The 27,599-nt window shown below is 46.8% G+C and overlaps 1 protein-coding gene across 1 annotated transcript in view; it reads right to left on the bottom strand.

The window, feature by feature from the left end:
• The window catches only part of ULK1 (unc-51 like autophagy activating kinase 1), a gene marked incomplete at its 5' end in the record, with an annotated part of 77,453 nt that overhangs the window by 10,442 nt on the left and 39,412 nt on the right, over positions 1-27,599 (bottom strand). Inside the window, 12 exons of the mRNA XM_029961220.1 lie at positions 2,093-2,236; positions 2,819-2,934; positions 3,719-3,903; positions 4,541-4,803; positions 5,378-5,461; positions 6,271-6,422; positions 9,919-10,044; positions 13,566-13,655; positions 13,756-13,816; positions 15,059-15,224; positions 17,268-17,356; positions 24,126-24,176. Of these exons, the coding sequence (XP_029817080.1) occupies positions 2,093-2,236; positions 2,819-2,934; positions 3,719-3,903; positions 4,541-4,803; positions 5,378-5,461; positions 6,271-6,422; positions 9,919-10,044; positions 13,566-13,655; positions 13,756-13,816; positions 15,059-15,224; positions 17,268-17,356; positions 24,126-24,176 (1,527 nt within the window). The remainder of the gene's footprint in view (positions 1-2,092; positions 2,237-2,818; positions 2,935-3,718; positions 3,904-4,540; positions 4,804-5,377; positions 5,462-6,270; positions 6,423-9,918; positions 10,045-13,565; positions 13,656-13,755; positions 13,817-15,058; positions 15,225-17,267; positions 17,357-24,125; positions 24,177-27,599) is intronic.

Below are 27,599 nucleotides of genomic sequence, written 5' to 3'. Positions count from 1 at the left end.
CCTGCTACAAGAACTTGGGCTGGTTTTTATCATACACTGACAGAGCCAAGTTCCCCATCAGGGAGCAGCATGGTTTGAATCCTGGGTCCCTGATTTTTTGCTTTCACTGTCACTGAATGAGCACCTCTGATAAGTGATGGATTTTAGAACATCCTGCATGCAAGCCAGGAGAGCTTTCCATCACATGCCCTGCCCTTCTGCTTCCCCCTCTTTACAAACAGGAAGCTGGACACAAAATCAGTGACTTCAGCTGAGCCAAGACCCTAACCCTGTAAGTACAGTGTCCATCAGACAATTCCTTCACCCTCAGATTTTCCTGTTCTTGACCATTGAATCCACCCTAAGAGCACAAAGGAGTTTTTGTCTCAAAGTATTCATAACGCATTCACCACTTCCAGAGGGCTTCCCATCCCTGACACACTGCCACAGAGGGAAATATTCTGTCTGATGGGGGGATGCCAATCTGATCCTTTGGAGGAAGATGTTTCTCTTCTACCCACGAATTTCATTTACTGCCTTACCATGCCTTCAAAAGGTTCAGCAATGTAATAATGCACAACTGATCTGCAGAGAGGCACAGCCTCTCTGTGTTGGCAGCAATGCTTCAAAGCCAAGTGGCTCATCAAAGACAGGCAGAGTATTTCCAGATCTCTCAGAGAGAGGAGAGGACCTACAATATCACAGTCTGGATGCCCTGTAATTCCAAGAGGCTGTTTGCAGAAATTGTTACGATGACTCATGGAAAGGCTCTGCCTTTAGAACTGTCAAGAGATCTTACTCATGGCTTGTCCAAGCACTTGGGGTGAAGAGTTTTGGCTTGCAAACCTCCCCTTTCCACCATTAACTTCGTGCATTAACTATAACATAAGGAGTTACTGCACAGGCCTAATTAACAAAGCTTGTCCAACAGCATTGCTTTGGCTGCCCTGACCTAATGCTGTGTGTGTTGCAGGTTCACTGTTCAACAGCCTTCTCTTCCAGGCATCCCATCTGAGATCCCAACTGCTGGGCAGACCTTTAAGCATTCAAGTATCAACCTGCTAAAAACTGGTGCTTGGACCTGCTTCCAGATTGCTTTTATCCCTGCAGAAGTAGTTCAGGAACTCTGAATCCTCTATCCATAACACTGCAGTAGTAGCTGGAGGCTGCAGCCAGGACAGCCATTGTGTTACAGGCCCCTCACATGCTTTTTTAAGTCTCAAAGCTCACCCTCCAAACAGATGAGACAAAGAAAGGATTGTGGTCCCAACTTTCCAGGCAATCAGATGTGAGTGGTTTTAGTTAGGATGCAAGTTATACACAGGAACTGAGCCCACATGTCCCCCCATCCCAGTCAAGCAGCTTATTCATGGTCACATCCAAACCCTCCCTGCAGTAATAGAGAACAACAGAGTCAACTGCATTCAAATGAGGAACAGCCAAGACAAGAACCCAAACAAGCCAAATATGCAAATAAAAGTGTCCAAATATTTTCTTAAACTGAACATAGACTCCAACTCCCAGACACACTATCCCAAAAGGGCCAATTACCACAGCCTCAAATGAGGCTGACGAGACCAGAGTTCTGGCATCTTACAAGAAGTATCTGTCAAGCAGGAGTGCAGTTCCCCATCTCCTACCTAGGCAGCTCAGAGCATAAGTAACACCACTAATAATTTGGCACACAGAGCCATCCTGGCTCTTTTCTAACAGTTCTTGTGCACTGAAATTGGGCATGGATAGTCACACTCATCTTTTATAGCTCATCCAAAAGCCACGGGGAAAACAATCAGAACACACCACAATCTTTACATTTGTTGACCTCACAGCAACAGTGAACAGCTGCAGCACTATTCCTGAAGCAGAGAGCAATAAAGTAAAAGTTTGTCTCTGACAGTACTGGAAAACCACTACCTGGCACTAATGCCAGTGCAAACAATGGGTTGGCAGGAGCCAGCACAAGAACCTCAAAGGTACTGAGACCAGTTGAGCTCTACAGATTGCTCTGAGCAGCCCTCTGCCATCACCAGTGCCCGGCAGCAATGAATTCAACACGTCTCTCTGCCCCCAGGCATTCCCACTGGAACAGGCAGGTAGGTAATCGGCCCTTTACCTGAAAACATCCTGGTCCTCGTGGTCTGTGGGGGGGTTGTTCCACTGGGAGGGGATCCAACAGTAAAAATCACTGGGGATGGGCTGGCAGAGCCCCCAGCCCGGGCACCAGAGTGCAGGGTCCCTCCGTAAGCACCTGAGGGAGCTGGGGAGACAGTTGAAAGGTGCAGACTGGCATTACAGGAAAGTCACTCAGAGCACCGCGTGCCTCGCCCAGCGGTTTGTGTTCCTGCACACTCTTGGAGACAGTGGTCACCAGCACAGGCCAGTGCTCCCCGTGGAGGCACACCCAGGAACAGAGGCCAGGCTGGCACAGACCACAGGACAGGAGCCTGGGCAGTGTCACACACTGCTGCAGCTGCTCTCCCCTCCTCGCTGCCTGACCTGCACGCCCAGGAACACCCACCCTTGCAGAGCCATTCATACTCCAGCTGCCTGGCAGAAAGTCCCCACTTCCACATGTTACCACATTCAGAAAGGGCCAGAAGAGGAAGCCCTGCCTACAAAAATCACACCACTAGCCAGCAATTACACAGCACACACAGCCCACAGACCTCCGAGCGCTCGGCAAAAGAAAGCAAACACCACGGCACTGCTCACACACGGCACTCGCTGCCCGTGCCAAGGGACACCAGCAAAGCAGCCTCCTGTTTGCAGGAGGTGTGGAGGCAAACTGTTCACCCCAGCCCAGGACACCCTGCCAGATCTGCCTGGCCTCCCCACCTACCTGCAATTTCCATTGGCTTCTCATTGTTCAGGCTGTCGCTGCTGCCAGCTTCCGAGATCTGTGCCCCGAAGGCTGCCTTCAGAAGCAGGTCAGTGAGCCTGCCTGTGCTCAGAGATCTAAAAAGAGGACATACAACAGGATGCAGAGTCAACAGGTGCAAGATGTCAGCTAACTTCCACTTCTTTGTGCCATTCCTGGTCCACAGCCACTTAACGCTACACAGCAAACAGTCTGGAGCTGAACTAACCACTCTTCCTCTTTCAACAGAGCATCTGAAGCACCTCCTGCTACTTGCAGAAAGCAGACAACTACTGTGACTAACTGCAGTAATGCAAGTCCTCACTACAAATTACTACAACACGATTTGGTTTGGATGTAAGACACACAAATTTGTATCAGAGGACTCCTCCAGATCACTGGAAGAAGCTGCAGTGTGCAGAGGGGCATGTAAGAAAAACTTAACACCAACACCTCAGTGGCTCTGTATCCTGCAGTGCTCCTGACAGGCAGCACATGGCTTTCAAACAGGTCTCTCTCCTGAAGACCTGTGCTCACTGTACAATGGAAGAGAAACACCCAGAACAGCCTCTCACTCATGACAGGTCCAGGCTCCACAGAGATCAAAGCAAGCATGTGAATAACTGCAGGGATCTGGTAACAAAATCCTGCAGTCAGTCTTTAACTTTAAAAAACCCAGGCCATGGCCCGCCCCTTTAGAGGAAGACTTTTAAAATCTGCATTGTATCTGCCTGCAATCCAAGGGTGCTAGCAGGTCACTACAGAATATTTACAGATGCTTCATTCCAACTTCAACATTAGCTGGGGTTTGAAATTTGCCCCATCCGTCCTGTATTGGGGAGTGAGGCACCACTGTATGAAGTGAAGCAGATTACAGCTCACCTGCCCTTGATCTCTTCCACAGGCCTCAATCCCAACCCAGTCTGCTGGCAGTGGAAGTGACCCATCTCCTTCAGATCTGGCAAGGTCTTGTTCCGTGTCGGAGTCATCATGACTCCCTGATGGGCCAAGAGGGTGAGGAGATTCTGGGAACTTGGGGTTTTGGGAAACTCAAATGGGGACACAGCCTAAAAAGAACAGAGAAAACAGAGATCTGTCTTTAAAATGAAGGAGGAAGGTTCCCCTTGGCCTCCATTTGTTTATCAAAATCAAATGGAACATTCAACAACATGCCTGAAATAAAGGTAGAAATCCCACCGCATTTATTTGTCCCTAATCCCAGAAAGACTAAAACAAAAGGACCATGAACTGCTGAAAATTAGTTGCAGCCCAACACAAGCAGAGAAAATGCTGTCAGGGTGCCAGCTTTGTGTGAGGCACAGGGCTGTCACCTGCTCGCCCGTCTGCCGGCTCTGCTGGGGATTCCTGCCGGACACTCGCTGGCGTCAGAGCCGGGTCACAGCGTCCAGAGCACCCAGACACCACTGGCACTGATGTGCTCCTGCTAACCAGGGCAGCTCCTTCCCACTGCCTGCCCTAAACCCCAGGCTCTGCTCAGCTGCTGAGCACTGCTGCCAAGTGAGAGCTGTCCACTGAGAACTAGGACACCACCCCATTTCACACAGATCACTAAACAGCCCTCAAAGGATAGAGAACGAGTGGGGATAAATCCAGGTCAGAGTTATCTGATCATGCAGCAGTTCATCCCCAAATAACCCAGAGGATCAAGCTGTGAGAAGCCCAAAAGCAGACTCCTGGGCATACCTTTGTGGGGGAGCCCATTATTGTTGGCAAAGGGCTTCTCTGCATGAACTCGGAGAGCTTCGGTGAGGATCGGAGCTGCCGGCAGTGCTGCAAGCCATGAATCTGCAGAGGCTGGCTGACTGGGGTATGACCAAAGTGAGCAACAAGAGGATCAGAGTGCTGCTTGGTTATCTTCTGCCTGCAGGAATGCAAATCCGACAGGTTGGGAGCACTGTGGAGCCGGGAGCCCATCCCTCGAGGAGATTGTTCAGGCGCCGAGGAACCTGGAGGGCCCAGAGTGACAAAACACATCGGTGTCTGGTTCTAACACACAAAGCCAGCCTGATCCCAGCATCCATGGCTCAGACATCTAGAGATCAAAACCTTCAGTGGATAGCTAAGGATGGCACTGAGCAGTGCCACAGCACTGCCAGGCTTGATAAGGTTTTGAGTGTACAGGATGAGATATGAACATCAGGGAAATAAAAGTGCAGCTTCTTTCCTTCATTGCCACCCTTACAGGGACAGAGACCTGTCAGAGCTCAGCAGCAAGGAAACTACACATCAAGCAGGCCCCTTGGCATTGGGGGTGTTGGGGGTTTTGAGATGCTTTTCCTTCATTCAACCCATTGACTTCCAAGTCCTACGTCTGAGTTTTTGTGACACAGGGTCTGTCAGCATTGGAAGATGCTGGCTGACAGAATGTGAATGGATCAACCCCAGCTCCTCCCAGCACATAGAAATCCTGGCTGGCCAAGTATCCAGAGAAGCTGCTGAAGCAACATACCCAGCCTTGAATGCCCTGAGACTACAGTTCTTATCCATTGGAGTAACAAAGGAAGGTAAGGACCAACATACCAGCAACAGGAATACGGCTTCTCACTTCTGCTCCAAGAGAAGATGGGATAACAGTCTGGCTGGGCTGCTCTGGGATTGTTCCAACTGTGAGTGAACACAATAAAAAAAAGTTCAATCAGTATTAAGTTTCCATAGGCAAGAGCAGCACTATCCACCACCTGTTTAAAGAAAGATACCAGTTATCTCTTCCATCTTCTCGGCCCTAGCTGTGTAGTGAAAATATCCTCAACTCCAGTAAAAGGAGGAAAAAAACCCTCTGTCTAGTATTAGTTTTGCAGTGATATTAATTCAGAGGAAAAGCATGTGAATATTCTGCATTTCCCCACCAGCAGAGCCTAATAAATACAGGATTGGAGACACTAGGAAAATAGAATAGCTTGTTATATCAGTCTGTTCTGTACAAAAACTAGCAAATTGCATCAGTTGCACACTGGGGTTTTTCTTATCCCTTTCTACTTGAATTGCTTGTTAGCATCTGGATCAGGCTACCAGATAGTCAGTCAAAACTTTTCAGCCTGAACAGTGAAGTTCAAGCCCTTCCACTGCTGGCCAGAATTTTGCTTTGACAATAATTGGCTGAAATTTTATCTCACCCCAACCCGAGCCAGTAAAAAGATACTTTGCACTTACAGAAGCCCTCTTCTGAGGGCAGCAAAATGTTTGATGCAGGCACCAAAGCAAAGCTTGCCTCTCCTGGGGCTAACAGGTATTTTTCTTTCCACTTTACTGAGGCCAAGACACTTGCCAAATAATCTGTTGAGAAGAACCACAGGAGAACACACCAATCTGAACCCCCTATTATCTGGCAGCTACATCTGGTTAAAAACCCCCCTCTTTGCAGGAAAGAGGCACGTGATTTTATCAGGACAGCAATGTGCCCATTGACATCTTACCTTGTGGTGATGGCATAAAGGGCTTGGCACCGCCAAAGGAGAGCTTTTTAGAGCTGGGCACTGATCCATGCTCTCCAGGATAAGGAGGGGAAGCACCAGTCTTGGGAAAACCGAGAGGACTCGTACTGCTGGACCTCCGGACTGTACCAGACCTTACAGGGAACAAGGGCAGCACACACGTTACTCCAGATGCCAGTACAGCAGGGAAAGGAGAACAGCATCACCAAACACACACAGCTACTTCCACAAAAGCAGAGCTACATCACTGTTTACCCTGGATCAAAATCCCACTCTTCCAGGACTGCACCAATACAGATTAAGCTGCTAATCTTTGCTCTCGAGAATTTCAATCCAAATAAATGAAGAGGAAGAACGAGGTTAGCTTAGCTGTAAGCAGGAGAGGAGTCATTTTTCCAAGTCACTTTTAGATGCTTTCAGGTATTTACAATGATCCTGAACATGACAGTTTCCTATCTTGCCATGTCCAAGACATTAATTTTAGGCAGTGGCTTCAGAACACTGTGAGAAGGCTTTATTTAAGTGCCCCTCCTGTGCTGAGCCACTCACCCTTCAGTCAGAGCAGCCTTCAGGCAGGAAGCTCTGTGAGCAGTGGCTGCACGATGCCAAGGTAAGCTGTGCCAAGGCCCTGCTCTGCAACAGAGCTTGGACTCAAACCAGAAGCTACAGAGCAAAACAGAGCAGTGTGTGGCTGTCAGATCTGAACCACTTCAGAACCACCCAGAGGAATTAGTTTTTTGGGCTGGACAGTCAGAATTGCCTGGACTCCAAATGCCTTCAACTCCTAGTGAAGCTTCACCTCAGGGAGTTAAAATTAATTTGTACAGCCCACACATGCAGGATCCTTGAGTATTACTCAGCTGCTAAAATGAAAGAGAAGAGGAAACTAGTGGGAAAGTGAGTACAGCCACACCATCAGTCTGGAGAGACATGGGATTATTGCATATTAATTCATTATTTCTCAATATGTTAATGTTTGCACGATCACTAGAACACACAACCTAAACTGAAATGCCATTCTGCCTCTGCAGGCTCCCTCACCAAGATTCCCATTACACTCCTCTATATGAGAACACAGTCTTTTCATCAAATCCTTCATCCTAGTCTCAGTTTGGAAACATTTTCTCCTCTTGTTAAAAGAACATTAGTCTCAGCCAGTAGGTGGTTTTCTGGCCAGGAATCAATGAATATGCTGAAAAAAATCCCTCTGTGCTCGAGCCACTGCAAGATGCTATCACCAAAGTATCCTGCCTCCTCTCCCAGGGATGCTGCATTTAGCTGTCCATAGGTACCTGAGCAGAGGAACAAAGGCATATGGGTTTCAGCAGTGCCAGGAGGGCTACACTACCCAGGAATGGCAGAGTCATCCAGATGAGCTGTCAGTACAACTACTCAACAACACTCTTAGATGTATATTTCACTTTATGCCACATTTCAGAAAATAAATAAATCATATATTCAAAAAAAATCTATTTCAGTAGTTGATATATAAGAATTTGATCTGCCAACCCCCCTGCCTCTATTCAGTGTGTTACCACATTTTGCAGCCAGGTGAATCCATGCTATAGTCACATGCTTGGAAAAAAGGAAATACTTTAAAATTTTAACCTAAAAATCACTCCTCTTCAGGTTGCTCCAGATTCAGAGGCCTAATGCTCATCAAGTGCCTGGCCCTGAAGCAAAATGAATACACAAAAAAGAAAGGCGAGAAGATACCGAGATATTCAGTGGCAGAAAGTATTGCCCTCCCATGTTTTTAACTCTCCAGAACATGAGCCATGCAGAAACCTCAATATTACCTATCAGGAACTTGCAGAAAAAACCACCAGCTGACTGCTGCTGCTGAAAGATGTGGAATGTCAAATGCCACCCTAGGAGACACAGGATAAGCAAGCAAGTAGACAAGCAGGACAGGTGATGTGGCCAGAAGTAGGTATACATAATTAGCACCTCAACAAGCCACATATCTGTCCACAAACATGCCACCTTACACAGGCACACTCCAGCCAGTCAGGTGACAGTGGGACACGGGAGCAGCACGTCAAGGTTTGCTTTGCAATCAAATGACTTGGCAAACATGACGAGGCACTTGGTGGCAATGGCCTGTTTGATACCCCTGGTGGAAAAGTGGAATCACATACTAGATGCCTGATGAAGTTTTCTCCTGCCATTCCTGAAGGGTGTCTACTCAATCTGTTGATTAGAGGAAGTGATGGAGAGAGATAACTATGGCATCCTGGGGCAGAAAAGACATGACGCCAGAGATTTTGAGAAGATGTTAAAAGCAGATTGTGAATCACCCTGATTGGGTCCATTCCTCGAGTTCCTCTGCAGGGATGATGCTAATCTCAACATTACACAGTGGTGACTAAAAGGAGCAAAACATGGCAGTTTGATCCCTGACTGTGGCTGCAGGCAGTGAACCTGAGCTCAGCAGCCTGTCACCAGGTCTGGGGTCGGCATGGCACCTTCTCCAGAGCTCTCACTTTATACCTCACAGGGATTAAGAGGACTCTTGTGAGTTCCAACACCAACAGAGTCCACAAGTTCTGCTGTAAAAAACACGAGGCACTAAGGAAACAGGAAGGAGTTTACCACAAAACCTGCCACACTCAAAGAAGTGAATATAAAATAGAATTAAACTAACACTGCCACAAACCAATCCCTCTGCTGATCCCCGATTAATATCAGCATATTGTGTCTCTACTTCTGGGTCCACTTTGAATAAGCCTTATCCTGAATTAGGCTGGCTGAAGCCCAAACTTAGGCTGATGCAGGTATTACCCTACTTCTGAAATCTAAACTTTAACTAATCCAGATACCAACGCAGCTCATCCCAGAAAAGACATGACACCTCCTAGACACTTCTTTTTGAATGCCCCCGCAGTACAAGCTCCTTAAGATCCTCTATGGGTCTCCTTCCAACCAGCCTACAACCTGGGCTGCTGCTGCCAGCCCAGATTTCAAACCTATAAGAACCAGAAATCATGTGTGAGAAGAGACAGAAGACCTACATGTCATTAGCACTGAACTCAGAAGGTCAGCTGTGTGCTGAAGGCTGGCATCTGGGTCCTCCTGACGGCCTTCAGAAAACATGCTCTGCCTCACAGGCACAAATTGCTCATGGCTTAGTCAGTCCTGGCTGCACAACCACGTTAATATGCAACACATCACCTATGGCATGACTGGCTACAGGAACCAATTAAGGTACAGTCAGGTAGGTTTTGAAGCCCCATCCATTTTAGTTGTTTATCTCAAATTTTCCTTTTATAAAGGAACCTGCCAGATGGATGGTTCTCTCTGCTTGGACACCCAATCCATGGGTGGCATGGGAAAAGCTGTCAGGCTCAAAGGGGCTCGGCAGTCACTCAAAGTTGACAGGAGCTTTCTCACATATAAGCACACAGACAAAATCTACAGTACATGGTAAGAAATAAATCCCAACACTGCTACAAAAATACCCCAGAACACATCACACTGGCTCCTGACAGCAATGGGGAGAGCCCACCACGGAGAGAAATCCATAGAGGTACAGAGAGCAGACTGTAGAGCAGTTTGTTTACAGAGCCCAAGCTGTAATGCAAGAGCCCCTGCACTGGTGCCACCCCTCCTGGCAGCCCCAGCACTTACCGGGGAGAGCTGTATGGGTTGGGAGACTGCAGGTTCTGCTCGATCCGACGGTAGTTGTGGATTTGTGTCGGGACCGGAATGGGCACCGAGTGTCCGTACTTGCTGCTGGAAAACTGACCTGGCCGGCTGGTGGAAGGAGACACACAAAGAAAAACTTCTGTGAGGGCTGGGCCTCCCACCAGGTAATTGGAGATTTTATCTTCATACAGCAACTGTACAAAGGGAGCGTCCCCTGGGCTGTGCTCGGGCTGTGGGTTTGTGCTGGGAGGTGATTCAAAGTCCTATCAAAGGGAAGTGGCACCACACACCTCCTAAAAACAGGCACCTCTCTTCCAGCACGATTCCCACCCACAGACTGGGTTAAAACATACACCCAGGCACACCACTCCCTCCAGGAAAACCAGAGCCCTGCTATTTCAGGCCGTGACTGGCCTAGTTTCCAACAGCTCAGATCCGGAGTCGAGGAGCACAGCACTGAGCAGGGGCTGAACATCCGTGGCTCACCAGGACACCAGCACAGACACTGCTGACAGGAGCTACTTGTGATTGATTCGTGCAGAGGCACCACTGCAGCCACTGCAGACTCTGGGGAAGTCTCACAGCACGAAGAGAATGCAGTGGTGCAAATCAGAGTATTTGCAAGGAGAAGGCAACTCAAGAGAAAATAAATTTCAGGGACAGGATATCTGTGTACCCATCACAGTCAGACAGAATATCATACAAAAAAATGGGACAGGCCCATTCTGCAAACTTCAGGCTTCTTCCCAGGTCCATCCAAGCAGGTGAATCAGCTCCCATCTGACATCTGTTCCCCCAGGTGATGGTTTCCCCCGTCACTCTTTGCCTGTACACCAGGCTACACACGGACCCTGCTGTACAAAACTCATGCAAACACCACATTTAACTAAGCAGCTGCCTAAAGTCTTCTTCCAAAGGCTGCAGAATTCTAGGATTAATTGCCATGGCAATGCTATTTACAACTGCCAACACCAATTGGGGGGATGTTGAACAATTACAGAAAGATCTTATTGGTAGTGAAGGCTTCTGCAGTCTCCCTTGCTGTCAGTCGAGGACACACGCCCGGGTCTGCCCCTGAGAAGCTGGAAGCATGGCTCCTTTGGGCCCAATAAATAGCCTTGATTCTTCATTGACACACAATAAAACAAAGGCATTCCAGGTTTCCAATTGCTCAGCAGAAAGGTGAGGCTCTGGTGTCTCTGTCTTCCATCAGTGTGAGACATGGTGTCACGGCAGACAAAAAGCAAACAGAGCTTTCACCAAGAAGTCTGAGGGTTCGTGTCAAACCTCGTACATCCCCTGACTTTGAACATACATTTCAAACACTGTCTTTTCCATCTGGTCAAAATCCTTTAGAGGAAAACAAGCTCCTGGGTGAAAGGATCCTTTCCCCAAGAGTTATATCAAGCCCTCATTTTCTTCACAAGGTGTAAGTTGCAAAAGGAAATGACCCAAATGAGGTGACATACACTAAACCCACCAACTGGCCTCCAGCCTTAAAGAATACAACTGACCATAAACTTGCAAAGTCCAAGAGATAAAGCTGGGACAAGGAGTTTAATTACTTGGCAGTAATTAAAAGCTCTTTCAAAACAGTATTAAATCCATAGCTGTGGGGTACATCCAAGGAATTACCTTTCATTAGACTTAATAATTATCTTCAAGGAAGCATTTAAAAAAAGAATTAAAAAAAAATCAACTATCAGCATATTTTAATTCTGCCTAGTCCTTAATCTCTTAGGTAAGAGCAAGGAGAGTTGTCCTAGAGTGTACCATGACATCCTGAGGAAAACCTGGCCACTCTGAAACAGCCTTTGCTTTCTGTCCCACTTGGACTGCAGCCAGCATTGCTTGCTAGCCTGGAGCCACACACAAGGGAGAACTGCTGCTTCTGAGTGAGCAAAGAGAGAGGGAAAACCAGGAATCCTCTGTGCCAGTGGAGCCAAGTGCTGAACCAAGAGGTCTTATGGCATCTATACAAGGAAGAGCACTAAAACCCAGGGAGGGCACACCTGGGTGGCACCAGTTCCAAGCACTTCCAGGGGACAGGTCAAAGGCCATGGTTTATCCTCTGGATTCAGAGTGACTGCTCCAGTGTCTCATTACTGATATCTTATTCCCCATCCTGGACGGAGTAGGAAGGAACTTTGCAGTGTTTCTTCAAAGCAGATAGAAAAGTGGGAAGTAGCACTAGAGGGTCTGGCATCTGCTCCACAGAAGCTGTTGGGAATGAGTAGGAAAGACAGCGAGAGCAGCAACATGTTTAGATCAAAGCCACTGGCATTGACTTGCCACCTTGTGATCCAGTGGAGGACGATGGGGCCACTCTGGTGACCAGTGAGAAGTAGGCAGCATTTGTAGTCAACTTCCATGAATTTCCACTCACTGCTGTCCAGAAGCAAGACCAAATCCTTTAACAAAGACTGATCTCCAGAATGCAAAGGAATCAGTTAAGGAATAAGCTGTTAAAAAGCTTAGCAGGTGATGGCATAAGAAGCCTCATGCAATTAAACTCCACACTGTGGTACGCGCTTGGCAATTAATCTGATCACGTCAGCGAGCCTCTGAGCTATATTATTCTCTGTTAAATTTGTATGCTTTGAGGCTATGTTTTGTCATTTTCTGGGCTCGGTTAATGTGACAAATGTGTTCAACACACAGCCTGGGACTGTATTTTCTTCTTTAAAAAGACTTTAGGGTCATCCACCTCCCAGTGTGAAAATCCCCTTCAACCATCCTCCCCTGACAGGTGCCATATTGACAGAACAGAAGATGAAAGCTGTCCTGCTTCCCTGGCAGGCAAGAACAAGATGGGAAGCAGCACCACCAGTTCCCTGCAAGCTAAGCACATACCCTAAGGCTTCCAGGCCTAGAGTCAATGGGATCACCTTCCACAGACCGTTAACACCTCTGGAACACAAAAGTGTTTCTGGCCTCCTGTTGTGTGTGGGCAGCTGTCACCAAGACATTTCTGAAGGCCAAAACTGAGTTTAGAGCAACTGGTTTAGTTGGAACTAAACCCATGACCACGCCTGTTTGCACTCATTCCTCCTACTCCTGCATCCTCCGTTAGTAAACAAGGCCCACGTAGCACTACTTTATAGAGAGACAGTGCAAGGAGCTTTTCAAACAAACCACAAACAACTAAGCAGGCCCACATCTGTCCTTCAACAGCAAGAGGAGATGAGCAACACTCCTCCACACTTGCCCAAGTCAAGTCCATTGTGCTTTCAGGCTTGGATGAAGTGCTGTGCTCCAATTCACTCACGAATTCAGAAACAAGGGTCCTTAGCTGGAATACTCCACTGGGGGGATGAGTAGCTCATACATGCTGGTGGAGTGCATTTACTTTCTGCTTGAGAATAATCCCTGCCCCTTCAGGGAACAGTTAATTCCAGCTCTCCTGCATTCTCTCCTAGCCCCTGCTGAGGGAGAGACAGGCTCTGTAGTTGGGACTATCAGTGCCCAAGGCTGGGGAGTTTCTGCTGGGTGTTCCTTGTTAACCTTTAATTAAAAGGAGTGATGTGGATCTTTCCCAGCACACCAACAGCTGTAAAATCCCCTCCTGGAAGTCAATGGGTGTTCAAGTATTCAATGCTGCACAGTCACCACTGAACAGTTTTTCCTACCTGGACGGGCTCGGAGAACTGCTGTACGGGGGTGACGGAGATGGTGTCCTTCCCTGGCTTTCCAAGCCTGCTGAAGTCACCAAAGAACTCCTGAGGAAGACAGAAAGAACCCAGCTATTAGGTCCTGGGAACCAGAACCTTGAAGCCCCAGACACCCCATGGACAATTTCAGTTGCCTTGGTGGCCTTACCCGCTGTACATCAGACTGTCCTGGATTGGTTTCCCTCCTGCAGCCTCAGCAGTTAAATCACCTGAGGAACAAGGAAGTGCAGAAACAGATTAATTCCAGATAATTTTCTTAAAAATCTTTATACATTCAGAACAACTGAGATTTTGTGTAGAATTTCCTGCCCCTCCAATCCCTGCTGAGTTGTTTCTGAAGTCAGTGTTTTGCAAAATACACGTGGGCTGAAGCTGATGTCGATGCTGCTGATCCTTATACCCTGAATTTGGGAAAATTCAGGCTGAAAGCAAGCCCTTTTGGAAGGGGGCCAAGACCTGACAGAATCATTTGGGGCACTAGGTACATGCCCACTTGGTGCCAGCCACTAGGTGCTGTGCAAAAGGATAGTGGTACATGCTGCATGTAGGGCTCTGAAACATCCCTGTCCTTTGTGGCAAAAATCCAGGGCAGTCAAATGAGCTGGCAGCTGGATACACAACACAGGGAAGCTCATGCCTGTGCCAAAACAGTGGAACAGTGGGAACATGACTAGCACAAGGCAAGTGTATACTGGTCCCACCACTGACCCCAGGGAAAACACAAGCAACACTGAGCTTTTCCTTATCATAAAGACTGCACAGCAGAGATCTTTCAGAGATTCCAGCTCTACCCCTCCAAATTCCTGTTTTATAACAAGTGGTGCAACTGTGAAAGGAGGAATCACAGCATTTATCACCATGTCCCAACTCAGCAAAGCATCATGCACATGGTCAAGGTTGAACAATGTCCTTCTGCTTGTTAAGTAAGGACTCATGCATGGACATATTTAGGCATGTAGCTGAACTGAGGCCCTGGCTTATATGTACATATATATTTTCAAGGAATTCCTATCCAAGTATAAACACAGGTGCTCAAATGAAAATCAGAGTGTTTGAAGGAAAAAACATATTTTAGTCTTTTCAGGGATTTTCTCAAGTGTGAAATCCAGCCTGTTGGCTGGAATCCTGCCTTGGACTGTGATGCTGAGTGAGCCTGAAGAGAGGGTGACATGGGAAAGGTTTCTGTGAAAGACATTTCCCTGTGAGCCTACTTATCTTCTTTTCCAGTTGGATTTCCAGGTTCAATCTTTTACTGAGGCCCCCAAGTAATCTTTACTCTCAAATCCTGTGTTTAAAGGTAATTACAAAATATCCTATGAAACTAGCCAGGGAGCCAGATGTCTTTTCCAGCTCGAGGACAAAACCATTCCTGCTATTCAGTCAAAACAGAGAGGTTTAATTGCTCTTTCAAACTCTGCTCAGAACACCTGCATTTCCAGAAACCACCTTACTTGAGAACTGTGCTGGGACCATGACGAAGTCATCTGTGTCACAGGAGGAATTCTTGCTGCTGCTCCCAGCAGAGTCCTTAGATCCATGCAGAAAGCCAGGAGAATCCTGGGTAGGAGACGCCAGCGCCTTCTCCTGCAGCTGCTGCTGCATCTCTCCAAGGGACTGCTAATTCAAGGAGAAAACAAACACTGGCTTCAGCACAGCTACTTCATCATTCTGCTCCATCCTTTAAACTGAGCTGTACAAGGCTACAAACAACATTTTGCTGATACACCAGGGCTGATAGCTTGCCAGAAGCAGCTGTTTAATTTACTGAAAAGGAACAGCCTTTTATGTCCCTGTCAGAACAGCGCATCTTTTGTTACACAAAACGTACTTCCAGCGTGTCTGATGCTCCACAGATAAGAAAAATACACTTGAGGTATTGCATCCCTTTCTGCATCAACCACGCATTTTCCACCAACTCACTCCAGTATGGCTGGGAAACTGAGAGGAGCTCTCAGAGACACTCTGGGTTGTTATTTTGAGTTACGTTTTCTGGTTTGTTCTTAAACATTAACCATCTGGTCTGTACTCATGCTTTTGCAGGAAGCCCTTGGTAACATGCAGATAAGTGTTCCTGCACTTCCAAGACCATCTTGTTTCACTGTGGTGCTGATAAAGAGTTAAAGAAAGGCCTGAAGGAGACTAAACTTTCAGTAGACGAACAGCTCACAGCTGTCAGAGGCAAGAGGGTCCCTAAAAAGTCCCATTTTCCTGCTTCCTTCAGCCTAATGATGAATAGCCCCCACAATCCTCTCGTTCTGCAGACAGATGGAGAAAGCTGGATGGTTTAAGAAAGCTTTAAGGCAGCTGAACTGCCCACGGAGCAGATCACAATCTTTATCCTCATGCGTTTCCGGGCTGAGAAAAACTTGAATCAGCTTTCACTTTGTGAATAACTTGGACCCCACTGAGACCTTGGCTCACCCTCCAAAGACTCTCCTGCTGTACCAGAGTCTGTACCAGACTCTCCTCTCACTGTACATGCAGTACACACAGGCAGAAGGAATTTTCCAGCTGTCAAAGTTGTCTCTTTTCCACCCAATCTGTGAGCTCTGCCCTGGAGACACAGCGTTTTTCCCAGGCTGAGCCAGGACACCTCCATCAGCAGAAGGCAGAGCAGGAGAGGTGCAGTGCACCTCTAATGTGGGACCTCCTCCCAGTCTGGCAGTGACTTTGTACTCACAGACCAGGAAAGCTCAGGAGAGTCAGTCTGCTTTTCACACCATCTGCTCATTTCTGGAGTCTTATGGTCAGGAGGGCTCAGCCCTCCTTTACCCCGGGCTGCTGCAGGGAGGAAGAACCTCCTGGGGACACAGTTATGCAACATTCAGAGGAGAGTAGAACTGTCCTCTCTGTCCAGCCCACACTGTGAGCACCTACAACACCTTCTGCTAGTGCCTCTCAGCATTTCCCACGCCAGGGAAACTCAGAGAACAAACTAAAAGAGTTGTCATGCCAAGGAGGAAAAAATTCCATCCTCCCTTCCCTTACCTATCACACCACCAGCATTGCTGAGTTCAAAGTCAAAGGCAGCTTTCACCAAGAGCCTCCCAAAACAAGCTTTCAGTTCAACAAGCTGGAGGAATGTCATTTCAATGGTCAGCTAACATTCTGCCCTCCAGAAAAGTTTTCACCGTTTCATGTAACCAGAGAGAAAAACCATCAGTTCAGATCATGTCTCACAAGACCACTGGACTGTGGCAGGTCTGGTCTGAGCAAACAGCTTTGCTGAATGTCTCTCTGTGGTGCCTGGGAATGCTGGTTAGAAAGAAGGAGGGTCACTTTGCAAAGAAGGTGGATGTGCTGTCAGGCTGCAGAGACTTTGCTTGAAAACAGAGAACCTGCAGCCAAGAAATCAGTGCAATACCCTGAATTAGCAACTGGTTTCAGTTCCAAAGAGCCTTCCATCTCTGCCAAGACAAGCTCGTGTCACTCATACCAGCTTCTTTCATAAAGGTGTTTCATGTAATAGGCAATGGCACATTGAAATATGTCTTGTGGAGAGACAGTCAACCCCCACAATCCAAACTCTAAACTAAGCCCAGGCAGAACTGAAGTATTCGGTGACTTGTAGCAGAAGAGAGCAAAAGCAGAGACCTCATTTCAAAAATACAAGCAGGGAGACCATTAACACAAGCAGTGCATGCTCTGAGCTGTACTTACAGGAGGTGATGCCAGGTGGGAAGTGGAAGAGCTGCTGGAGGAACTACCGGAGCCTGAACTGGGATAAGAAGGCATTGGCACGGAAGCAGCTAAAACCAGCAAAAGACAAAACCAAAAGAAGTTGTCAAACTAAGATCAATCAATAATAAAAGGTCTTTTTCATCTTTTCCCATCAGGTTTATCTCATGTACCATCATGTATCAGATGTGGTCAACTGAAGGAGAACAAAATAGAATTAGTCTTCTGTTCAGTTATGTGATTCACATCCCTCCACTCCCTCTGTGCACCACCCCACAGGTCTCAGGACACCTGACCAAGGTGCTACCCAGGTAGTTTCTGCCATAAACATCCTCCAAAGCGTCTTTGCAAATGAAGGGAAAGATAAAACAGCAAAGCAGACTGAGTTACTCATGTCAGGGGCAGAAGTCAAGGAAACAGAGCATTGTTTCCTACAGCTCAGCATGTTCTCCCTTGGTCACTTCTTCAAGTTAAAGATGTTTTGGTTATTTACCTCTTTGTACAGAAATTGTTCCACAGCACAGGCCATTCCTGCATCCCTTCCTCTTATGGTTTTTTGTTCAATATCAGAACTGCCCATTTTATTCCCTTCATTGTCAAACTGGCTTTTGTAACTCTCACAGAGGCCTAAAGCTCACTCTGAAAGGCCTAGTTAGCATTGACCTTCAGGCAGAAAATATGATTAAGGCATCACAGGAGAAAAGAACATTTATTTAACTCCAATGACTTATGTAAGTGAGGTTCAGTAAATAACCTAGAAGAGCCAAGGAGGGAGACAGTCAAAGGTAACACTGGCTCTTCAAAGGACTTTGAAGTAGTTAGTGGTTCAAATTCTCCAGTCCACACACACAAGACTGAACAACACAGAAGATCCCAAAATCCCCACTTCAAGGCAGCCTGAAGTCAGATTTTACACTGGAACCATTTTGGTATTTGAATGACTTAAGATAGAGATCAGAGGCAATGCTGAAGTGAGGAGAGGAACACTCTGCTGCTCTTCCATTATGCTTGCAGAGAATTAGCACCTTGTCTCAAATTTCTACCTTTACAGGACCTGTGCTAATGACTCCATACTTATTATAAGGAAGATTAATAACACCTGGAAGAAGAATGCTTCTGTTTGAAGTAAAACTACCTCTGTCATTAATCCCATTAGATACTACAAAGTACTTACTCTATTCAACATGCTAGAAAAATAAAAGTCTATCTCTCTGCAATTAACTGTTGAAACAGTGTTCTAAAGATAAAAGAATGGGTAAATATGCCTTTTAATAAAAGGCTTTAAGCAGTCTTTCCATGCAGCCTATCAAAGAAGGTTAAAGGATGACTGGACCAGAGTCTCTCAGCACAAAGAGAGCAATCACTGAGACACTGAATTCCTCAGTCTGAGAGAGATGTGACAAGATCCAACAACAAAAAAAACAAAGCCAAAGCAGCATAGACTTAAAATATATATTTTAACATAAGTAATTGACCACTGTAATGGTTTAACCAGGGTCACTGTGATCTCCAGCCTTTGCACACATTAACAAAACCTGAATATTTTTCAAAAGAGGTTGCTACAGTGCCAATAGAGACTGATGCAGAAGAGTGCTGGGGCTGTGCAGTGGGAATCCCCAGTGGGATGGCTGGGACAGGCTGGTGTGCAGGGCACACCCTCCTGTGATGGGCCACACTGGCACTGCTCACTCTGCCACCAGTTTGAGGGGTAGATCTGTAAGGAAATAAATCTTCCCAAAGTTTTGTGAGAGGCTATGTTTTAACTTCTGTATCCAATCTAGACTAGATTTTGTGCACTTGATCTGTGCTGTTGTAACACGCTGCCCTGGCTCTGCTAAAGGAGCAGGGACTGGTGCCCTGATGATGGGTGTTCTGGGAGGTCAGTCAGGGGCTCTGTGGGCAGCCACTCTGCCCACAGCCAGCATAGCTGCTTCCCACTGCCTGCACTCAGGGAACACACACAGAGGTCTGACAACCTGCCTGTAAAATGGAGAGCTCTGTCCTGCCTAAATCACACTGCTTTTGATCTCCACAATCCTCCTACAGAGCCTGCAGAGCAATCCCTAGAACCTTCCCTATGTATTTAATACCAGAAATCTGACAGGGGGGAAAAAATCCTCCCCTTTTAATCCTGCCAGCTATTACAGAACAATTCACCCATGTACAGACAGACTCTCCTCTTATGGAAAGGTGCTTTTAAAAAAAGATAAGCAAATTCTGAACTGTATCCACATGTGCTGGCTGCAAGACTTGAATCACCATTCATCTTTCCTGGAATGAGTAGTTTTGTTAAGAGTCATTTCAGTTCTTTCACAAGGTCCCCTCCAGACTATTTTGGTCCTGTGATTATTGATTTAAACCTGGCTGGAATTGAGACTTTTCTATTTTTGTCTATTTGCTTCAGACAGCTTTTCATTAATCAGGAGGGAAGACACGAAGGCAGACTTTGCCACTACCATCTGAAAACTCAAAACTCAGCTGCATGAAGCACTCCTTGAGATACAGCCTCTGTTAATCACTGTTCTTACTTAAATCCCTTTGAACTCCCCAAATTCACACTGTAATGCTGTGAGCTCCAACTCTGAAGGCCCTGACACTCCACGTGGACTTTGATGCATGTAGAACCGTGAGGTTTGGCTCTGGCAAACCCTCTCTGACCTCCACAGCCCTGCTGGGGCATTTTTTTCAGTGTCAGCCATGTAGGACAGCTTGAAAGCAAGAGGCCAGCTTCCATCCCCTCCACACACCCAGACACTCCCAGTTTAAAATTAAAAAGGGTGCAAACACTTGGCTCATCATGTTTTCAGTTGAGTCTGAATGCAGGGAATGTTAACATGAATTGTAGGCCCCCACCCAAATCCAGAAATTGCTGGATTGTAATTGTAATGTAAATAAGTCTGTTTTCATAATTGTCCTCTCCAACTCGTTCCAGCAACAAAACAGTCATCCTGCACGTTGTGTAACCAGTGCCAACTGGTTTCCAAATGGGAGAGCTGGGAGCCATAAAGGCAAGCCTGTGCTCCAGCTGTGTAGATCTCGATATTGGATCCTATGCTTGCAAAAATCACTTCTGACACATCATCCTACCAGAGGCTCCATTATCCTAAAAATATCTGACCCTCAAGCTTTATAGAAAAGCTTTATTTGGAATCTGAGTTCTACACGCACTGGAAAGATGCACTTTTCTGATTAACTGGATTCAATTAAAACCAGTCACCAAGAAGTTCTTTAATTGCAAGCTCTGACAAGGCAATAACTTGAGTGCAAACTCTGAAAGGACTTGGCAAATAAGTTGCTTGTCAGAGTTTAAAAATCTGCACCATTAAAACCTTCTATGTGCAGAAGTCACAGTGATTTTTTGCTAGTTATCACCTGTTTTGTGTACAACAAGATTACAAAGATGGTAAAAGTCAAGTTAAGCCAGACAGGTATTTCAGACACTGAACCACCTGTGCACTTCTGAACCAGAGCAGCTCACCTTTCATGCTCTCTTAACTCAGTGTAAAGGAGGCAGCAGCTCACCATTCATTAAAGGCAGGAGCAGAAAAACCTCCAAAATATTCTGCACGGGTACCAATTACAATGTGTTTACTGAGAGAAGACTTGCACAAGCGTCTAATTAAGCCTTCTCAAGCATTATTACTGTAACACACGGCCCCAATACCATATGCTGATCAGGCCTGGCTACAGACAGACGACATTCTGACTAGACACTGTATTTTAAAGACTTTATTAATAAATTTTTGCACATCTAAAGTACATGCTTAGTCACAGGTACAAACCCCACAATACAAAATTAATTATAAATAAATAAACAAAAAAATAAAGTATACATCTTAGTTAACAAAGGCCAAGGCCCTGAATCCACTCTCCAGGCTAAAGCCTGTTGTGAGCAGAGCTCTGAGGTACACCCAGGGTGGCAGCAGACTTAAGTCCTTGCTCCACTAGAGGAGGGAGATGAGAGGAGGAACATAAGAACAACCCTCCCTTGAAACAGCAGTGAAGAGGGTGTGCTTGTCAGAAATGTATTGAAAGATTTTTGAAAGAAATGCTGATTTTGCTGGAGTGTCTTGCAAAATACACAAATGTATTTCAAGGAGGGGGATCCCCCTGTCTGAGTGACTTCAAAATTATCCACTTGGAGAATGACCCATATTTGAGGATTCCCCAATTTTCCAGAATTGTGTTATATTAAAAAAACTCTACATGTGTACTAACAGAGATCCACATAGAATGAACAGCCTGTGGCTCTCACTTCATTTTTGATCACTGTGTTGCTGGTGGCACCTCTCCTGTTCTGTCCTTGTCACCTGAGGGCAGACATGTCTGTAAACCTACAGAGACCAGCATGCTCTGCTCATCCTGCAAAATGTTCTCATTTGGACAGGAGGTGCCACACCTGAAAACTGGTTTGGGACCTGGATGGACACATGGTTCCCTGCATGTGCAGTGCAGGTACCTCTGAACTGCAAGGGCAAAGGCTGCACTTTGGGTCCCTGAGCTCAGCTGAGGCCTCAGTGTGTCCATCACAGAGTGGTCACTACTCCTGGTACAGATCATCCAACAAACACTCCTAAGAGACCCTTGCACACTTGGATGTGAGTTAGTCCTGCTTCCACTGCAGTCACTGGTGGCCAGTTGTGATCTCCCAAGGAGAACAAAAAGATGAGGCACACTGTTCCTTCCCCCAGTTCTCCACTGGAAGCCTGAGCACTCTAATTCAGCCTGAGCACGACCACCATCATTCAGATGCAGCTGCATCTCTTCTCCTCTTTGATCCTTCCTACACTGGTGATGCTGAGCCACATGTTGAGATGAAGCAGCACAATAAAGCTTTTGGACTCTTGGCTCAGCATGCAGAGCCAGGGAGGCAGCCCCTGAGAACTGCAGCCTTGCCAAGACACCAACTTCAGCTACAACTGTGCAGGGGTCAAGCACGCTGCCATGTCAAGCATTATTCCACACATCTCAGGTGAGCTTTTCTTATGGAGGTCACCACAACCCCCCCCAACCTCTGCTGACACACTGGCTCTTCTCTCACCTATTCAGAAATCAAAAGGACCACAGGCAGCCTTTCTCATCCAGGCTCTTGAGCACACTTCCCAGAGGCTCTAACCCATCACTGCCATCTGGAAGCAGCAGAGACCTCACAGCAGACTACAGAACTATCTCCTCCAGTAGCAGGTTTCTGTGCACAACAACTCCAACATCTCCAGCAATGCAGAGGTACTTCTCCCCATGTTTTCAAAACCAGTAGCAGTCTTTCCTGCCTGGAGAGAACTCCAGGCTGTGGACATATGTCTGGAGGCAAGGACCAGCAGGGCAGCAGAGAGGTCTGGAAGCCCTACCTGAAGGGGCTTTTTTTATTGGCCCTTGACCCCACACTGTTAACCTTGGTGCAGCTGGGGGCAAAGGCTGAGCTACAGTCCCCTGCTCATCATGGCACCTCTGGTTCCTGCACAGCAAGCGGGCACAAGCTGGGAACTGGGGCCAAGTCAGAAGAACCCTCTCTGGTTTGCAGGGGGGTTTCTGCTCCCCTGGCCAGTGAAGCAACGGAACGGCCGGAGGTAGGAGATGAGGTGGTGGGCATGCAGGAACATCCTGAGGGGGGGATCCTCTGCCCACAGGGGGATCAGACTTCGGAGGGCTTTTCCCACCCAGCAGCAGTGCAGCAGGTGCCAAGAGCTGGGCTGGCTTAGGAGCAGTCCCACACTGGCAGAGTCCTCTCCTGCCGGCAGAGCAGCCCCGTTTGGCAGGGCTGGCCCCACATCTCGCTGGTGCAGGTGGAGACAAGGCCTTGGCTGCCTTCCAAGCGACCCTAAACCAGAAGCGTCTTTTCTTGCCCGCGGGAAGGTCACCTGAGTGCACAGTTAAAATCTGATCAGGAACAACTGAGAAGTCCTGCTCTGGCAGCAGGAAAGCAAGAGACTGTCAGGAGTGACGTGGACATCAGACAAGGGGTGTCCACCCATGGCACACATCCAAGAGGGGCTCTGTGTTTGTGTTGGACAGGTTTCCTCCAGAACTTCCAGCCCTTGCACTGGGCACCCCAAATCAATCACTGATGAAAATTCTTGGCTCTGTCATTTACTGAGGAGATTAAAGGTCCAGGAAGATCCTTCCAGAAGAAGACAACTCTACACAATTCCACTAAATCAACTCTCTTGGCCAGAGGACTATGATACCCCCACACTAGAAGGAATTCTGAACTGCTTTCAATGAAAACAAACCTCTGGACCACAGTACATGTGGCTGGAAATATGTTCAAAAGTTATGAATCGAAAGAGGGAAGAGAGAACTTTCAATGGAACTCTGTTTTGACCAGCTCTCAGAGAGTATCCAAAGGCAACCCTTCTACAAAAAGATTTATCAAGAACTTCGAGGTAAAAGATGAGAAATGGTTTGGTTACCAAAGCCATTTTGCACAGCCAACCTAAAGTAGCACCTGGCAAGCACAGCCAAGAGTGCCAGTTTGCACCATTCACAATCCTGAGTGGTCCTACAGATGAGGATGAAAAGCAAGACCATGATACATAATTCTGTTTATCTACAAGCACCCCACTGACCAAGCACTTCATACAAAGCAGCTGAATACATTTCAAAGCTACATTTGCTTCTACTTCAGGTTTCTAAATAGCCCTCTAATCATCCCTTTGAAGATAACTCAGTCAAATTAAATACATTTTGATGGTAAAATCTGGACATGACACACTAACAAACACTGAATCCCTGCCTAAATAACTAAGGAAACATAAAGCAGTGTTTTTCTTTCCTTTTGAACTAGCAAAGGAAGTCCGGCCACGGTTCAAAAAGAGTTGTAATTGAAAATGCAATACTTACATTTTTTCATAGAGGCACTTGCATCCAAGAATGGGTGATGGAAAAACTCATCTGAAAAAAATCAAGAACCGTGACTCAGTGAAAGGAAATGACTGTAAGAAGTTTACAAAGCAGTCAAAGCATAGCAAGTTATGGTGTTTTACACTGATTTTTCCATGCAATCCAGTCAACCTTGGAAGCTGGCTGACTGCAGTTGTATACAGTAGGGGTCAAGATTGCAGGGTAGGGACTGGATGCAGGACCCACTCATATAAAAGGGATGGGAAATTATTTGGATCCCTGGTTGATCAGGATGGTGAGTCCTCCTAACTGCAGGGATCCAGAGGAGCTGTATTTATCACACTGCACTGCCACTCACTACACTGAAGAGGAATGATGGACAAAAAGATTGCTCCACTGAGTGATCTTCCATCACACACAGACCCAAACCCTGCACACACTGAGGGCAGAAAGGATCACAGCCCAGAACTCCCCCTCTTTCACACCAGACACAACTGCTGCTTCCTCCCCTCTTTAAGGGAGAACATTCCACAGATCCAGGCCAAGAAAAGCTTCTGTCCTGGCTTGCTGGAGACATGAGGACATGTTTGCCTGTCCTCACAAGTAGCTTCTTCTCCCAACTCCTTCATCTCTGATTCACTACAGCTCTGTGCCAGAGTCCTCTCCTATCACAATCAGCAATTCAGCCTTTTGGGAATGTTAGTCATGGATTAACACTGATTATGGAGCTAACTGCAGGCACTTCAACTTCTTTTCCCAGCACGGATTTCCTGTTGCAACACCCAAGGTTTACAAACTTCTCCTTCTGTAAACAGCTCCTCTTTGGCCAGTGAGCTTTCCAGAAAGTAGCAACTGGGGTTTTTGTCTGCTTTTTAATCTTAAACAATCCCTGTCTGCCCAGCCTGAGAGACCCTGTCTCACCATGCCAGGGTCCTGCAGCCTGAGTGCGGGCTTAGCACAACAGAAGGGATGGAACTCTCTGGCAGGGAAAGCTGGCATCTCACAGATTACATCTGCTGTGGATGGAGAACATCCCCATCCTGGAGGAGCTGCTCAGCTGCTGGAGTTTCCTGCTTCTTCTTCAGACTGTTCCTCTAGAGGAGTGTACCATCCCTCAGCCAAGCTGACTCAACTGAGGGGGTGGAAATGATGATTTCTTTCACTTTTCCCCCTCCCCGCTCCAAACTGCTTATTAGTTGTGCTTGCAAAGCAAAATTTAAATAACCCAGCTTGTAATCATCAGCAGGAAACTTGCAACTTGAAACCCTCTTGGTTTTCCTCTAGATAATCTTGAGACTGCAAAGACCACCAGTTCCTAGTAGAACAGCAGCTGAGACACACAACAAGTAAATGAAGTTTCAAGCTTATGTGTTGCTGTTGTGTGACTCAACTAAACTCTGGGGCAGCTCCGTGGAGGGCACTGTGCACATCTCCAGGCAGATTGCAGAGGGCCTCAGGGGAAAAGGAGCAGCAGGAAACCCCCCCTCTGGGGAGAGTGGCTCAGGAATCATGCCTGACCCAGCAGCACTCACAAATCTTCAATTTTCACCTTACAGAGTGCTGGAGGGCACAGGGGCAGTGAACAAAGGCACTGACCATCAGCCAAAGCAGGCCTTCTGTAAACAGAGCAGGTGAAGAGAACGTCCAGTGGTGAGCTGGGCAGGGGGAGGACAAAGCACTGGGAGCCAGCTAAGGGAAGGGGGAGGTCTGGATGGGATCCAGAGCCACGGGACATGAACAGCTTGTGCACAGCTGGGCTCACACAGTAGCTGAAAAGGTGACACTAACTGGGCACAGAGAAGTGCTCTTATTTACGTATCGTTGGTGTCTTGGCAAGGGGCATCATCTGGAGGTGGATGGGACCAAGTATACAACTGGATAGTGGGGAAGTGGATTGGTCTAAATAAATCATGGTTCTGGTAGTTGCTTTCCTCTCAGCTGACAGGAGATACCAGAATGTGTCATGAGATGCCACACACTCATCAAGATCTGCCTTCTATAAAGCACAAGGAGTATCTCAAATATAGGCTTCTCTACAGATTATTTTCTCACATATCCCTTAAAAACAATTATATTTTACAAGGATGTGACAATTTATAGAGAGAAGGATCCTGCAGCAGCCAATAATCTCAGTGCTGAAAGTGTTGTCTTGAGTGATATCAAAATCTATTATCTCAAATTTCTAAGCGTTAGACACTGACTCATACATTCTACTCCCAGGAGGTACAAAAACAGCTTATGGGGGTCTAAAAAGGTTTGGCAGACTCAATTTCTGACAGCAGGGAGTCAAGAACCTCAAGGATACCTTCTTTTTAAATGCACAGCAGCATGATAGAAGAGGTGGAGATCTACAGCCAGATAGAAGATCTGCAGGGAATAATACTGCAAGGTGCTTCTATCCAAGCCAAGTCTGCCAGGAGCTTCAACAACTCCCTTATCAAAAGGCTCATTCTCTCACTTCTGCACCCCAGTAACCAGTTCTTTACATTCATCACTGGATAATTATGATCAGCCTCTGTTAATCCACCCAGATGACCGTCCCCAGAAAGGCTTTCCTGGCATCTCTAATCCAAAAGAATAACAGAGGGTGCAAAACAATTTCTCTTCATCAGATAGCACATGCTGCCCAGCAGGGAACAATCCACTTGAGCAGATAAGCAACAAATAACCAACCGAAAACCAATGCCCAAAAGATAGAAATATCAAACTCTTTTCCCCCAAGTCTGACTAAAAAGCAACATCCTGAAAACACTCAGGATGTCTTTGCCTTTAGATGACTTGGCCCTTTCAGGGGCTCTAGGAAAGGCTCCACCTCTGCCTGCTTTCCTCTAGGGCAGGGCTTTACTAGGAGGTTCTTCAGACCTTTTTGCTCAGCTAAAACACATCTGTAAGATGCTGCCAAAGTCAGAACCACCTGGCTCACAGTGACTCTTCTTAATTTAGAAGGAATTAAGAAAAAAAAAAAAGAATGATATCTTCATGTCAGCCAAGACAGGAGACAGACACAGGCCCAGAGACTGCCAGCTTGAGCCCTCATAAGAACCACAGCTTCCTTCCACAGAAATCTGGAGAAGGAGGAAAGGGTCTGCAAGCAGCTATGGTCTCCAGGCTCAAATTATCATGGCAGACCCTGAGAAATGGAGGGTATTGACTGAATTGTTCAGTAAATGGGTGCAGCTTGCAGCTTTGGGAAGGAGCTATGCCAGAGAAAACAAAGATGTTCAAGATACCACATTTTACAATCAAAGTTTAGAGAGATTACAAAAGCAGAAGCCAGGAAACAAGGGAACACAAGTAACAAACATAGGCTGAAGGTGTGCCACATCTCCAGGTTTGCAAAATTGTACCAAAATCAGCACGGGTCTTTCCAGCACAGGTACTAAAACCCCCAAGACTATGCAACCCTCAAGGCACACGTGAGATCCAGGTGTCTGGATGTTTCTCCTAGCACCAGCCAGAAGTACAGATGTTTGT

The sequence above is a fragment of the Manacus vitellinus genome, unplaced genomic scaffold (assembly GCF_001715985.3).
Source record: "Manacus vitellinus isolate BGI_N305 unplaced genomic scaffold, ASM171598v3 scaffold_31_pilon, whole genome shotgun sequence".
In the NCBI taxonomy this organism is placed as follows: domain Eukaryota; kingdom Metazoa; phylum Chordata; class Aves; order Passeriformes; family Pipridae; genus Manacus; species Manacus vitellinus.
This window is presented reverse-complemented; position numbering and strand designations above follow the sequence as displayed.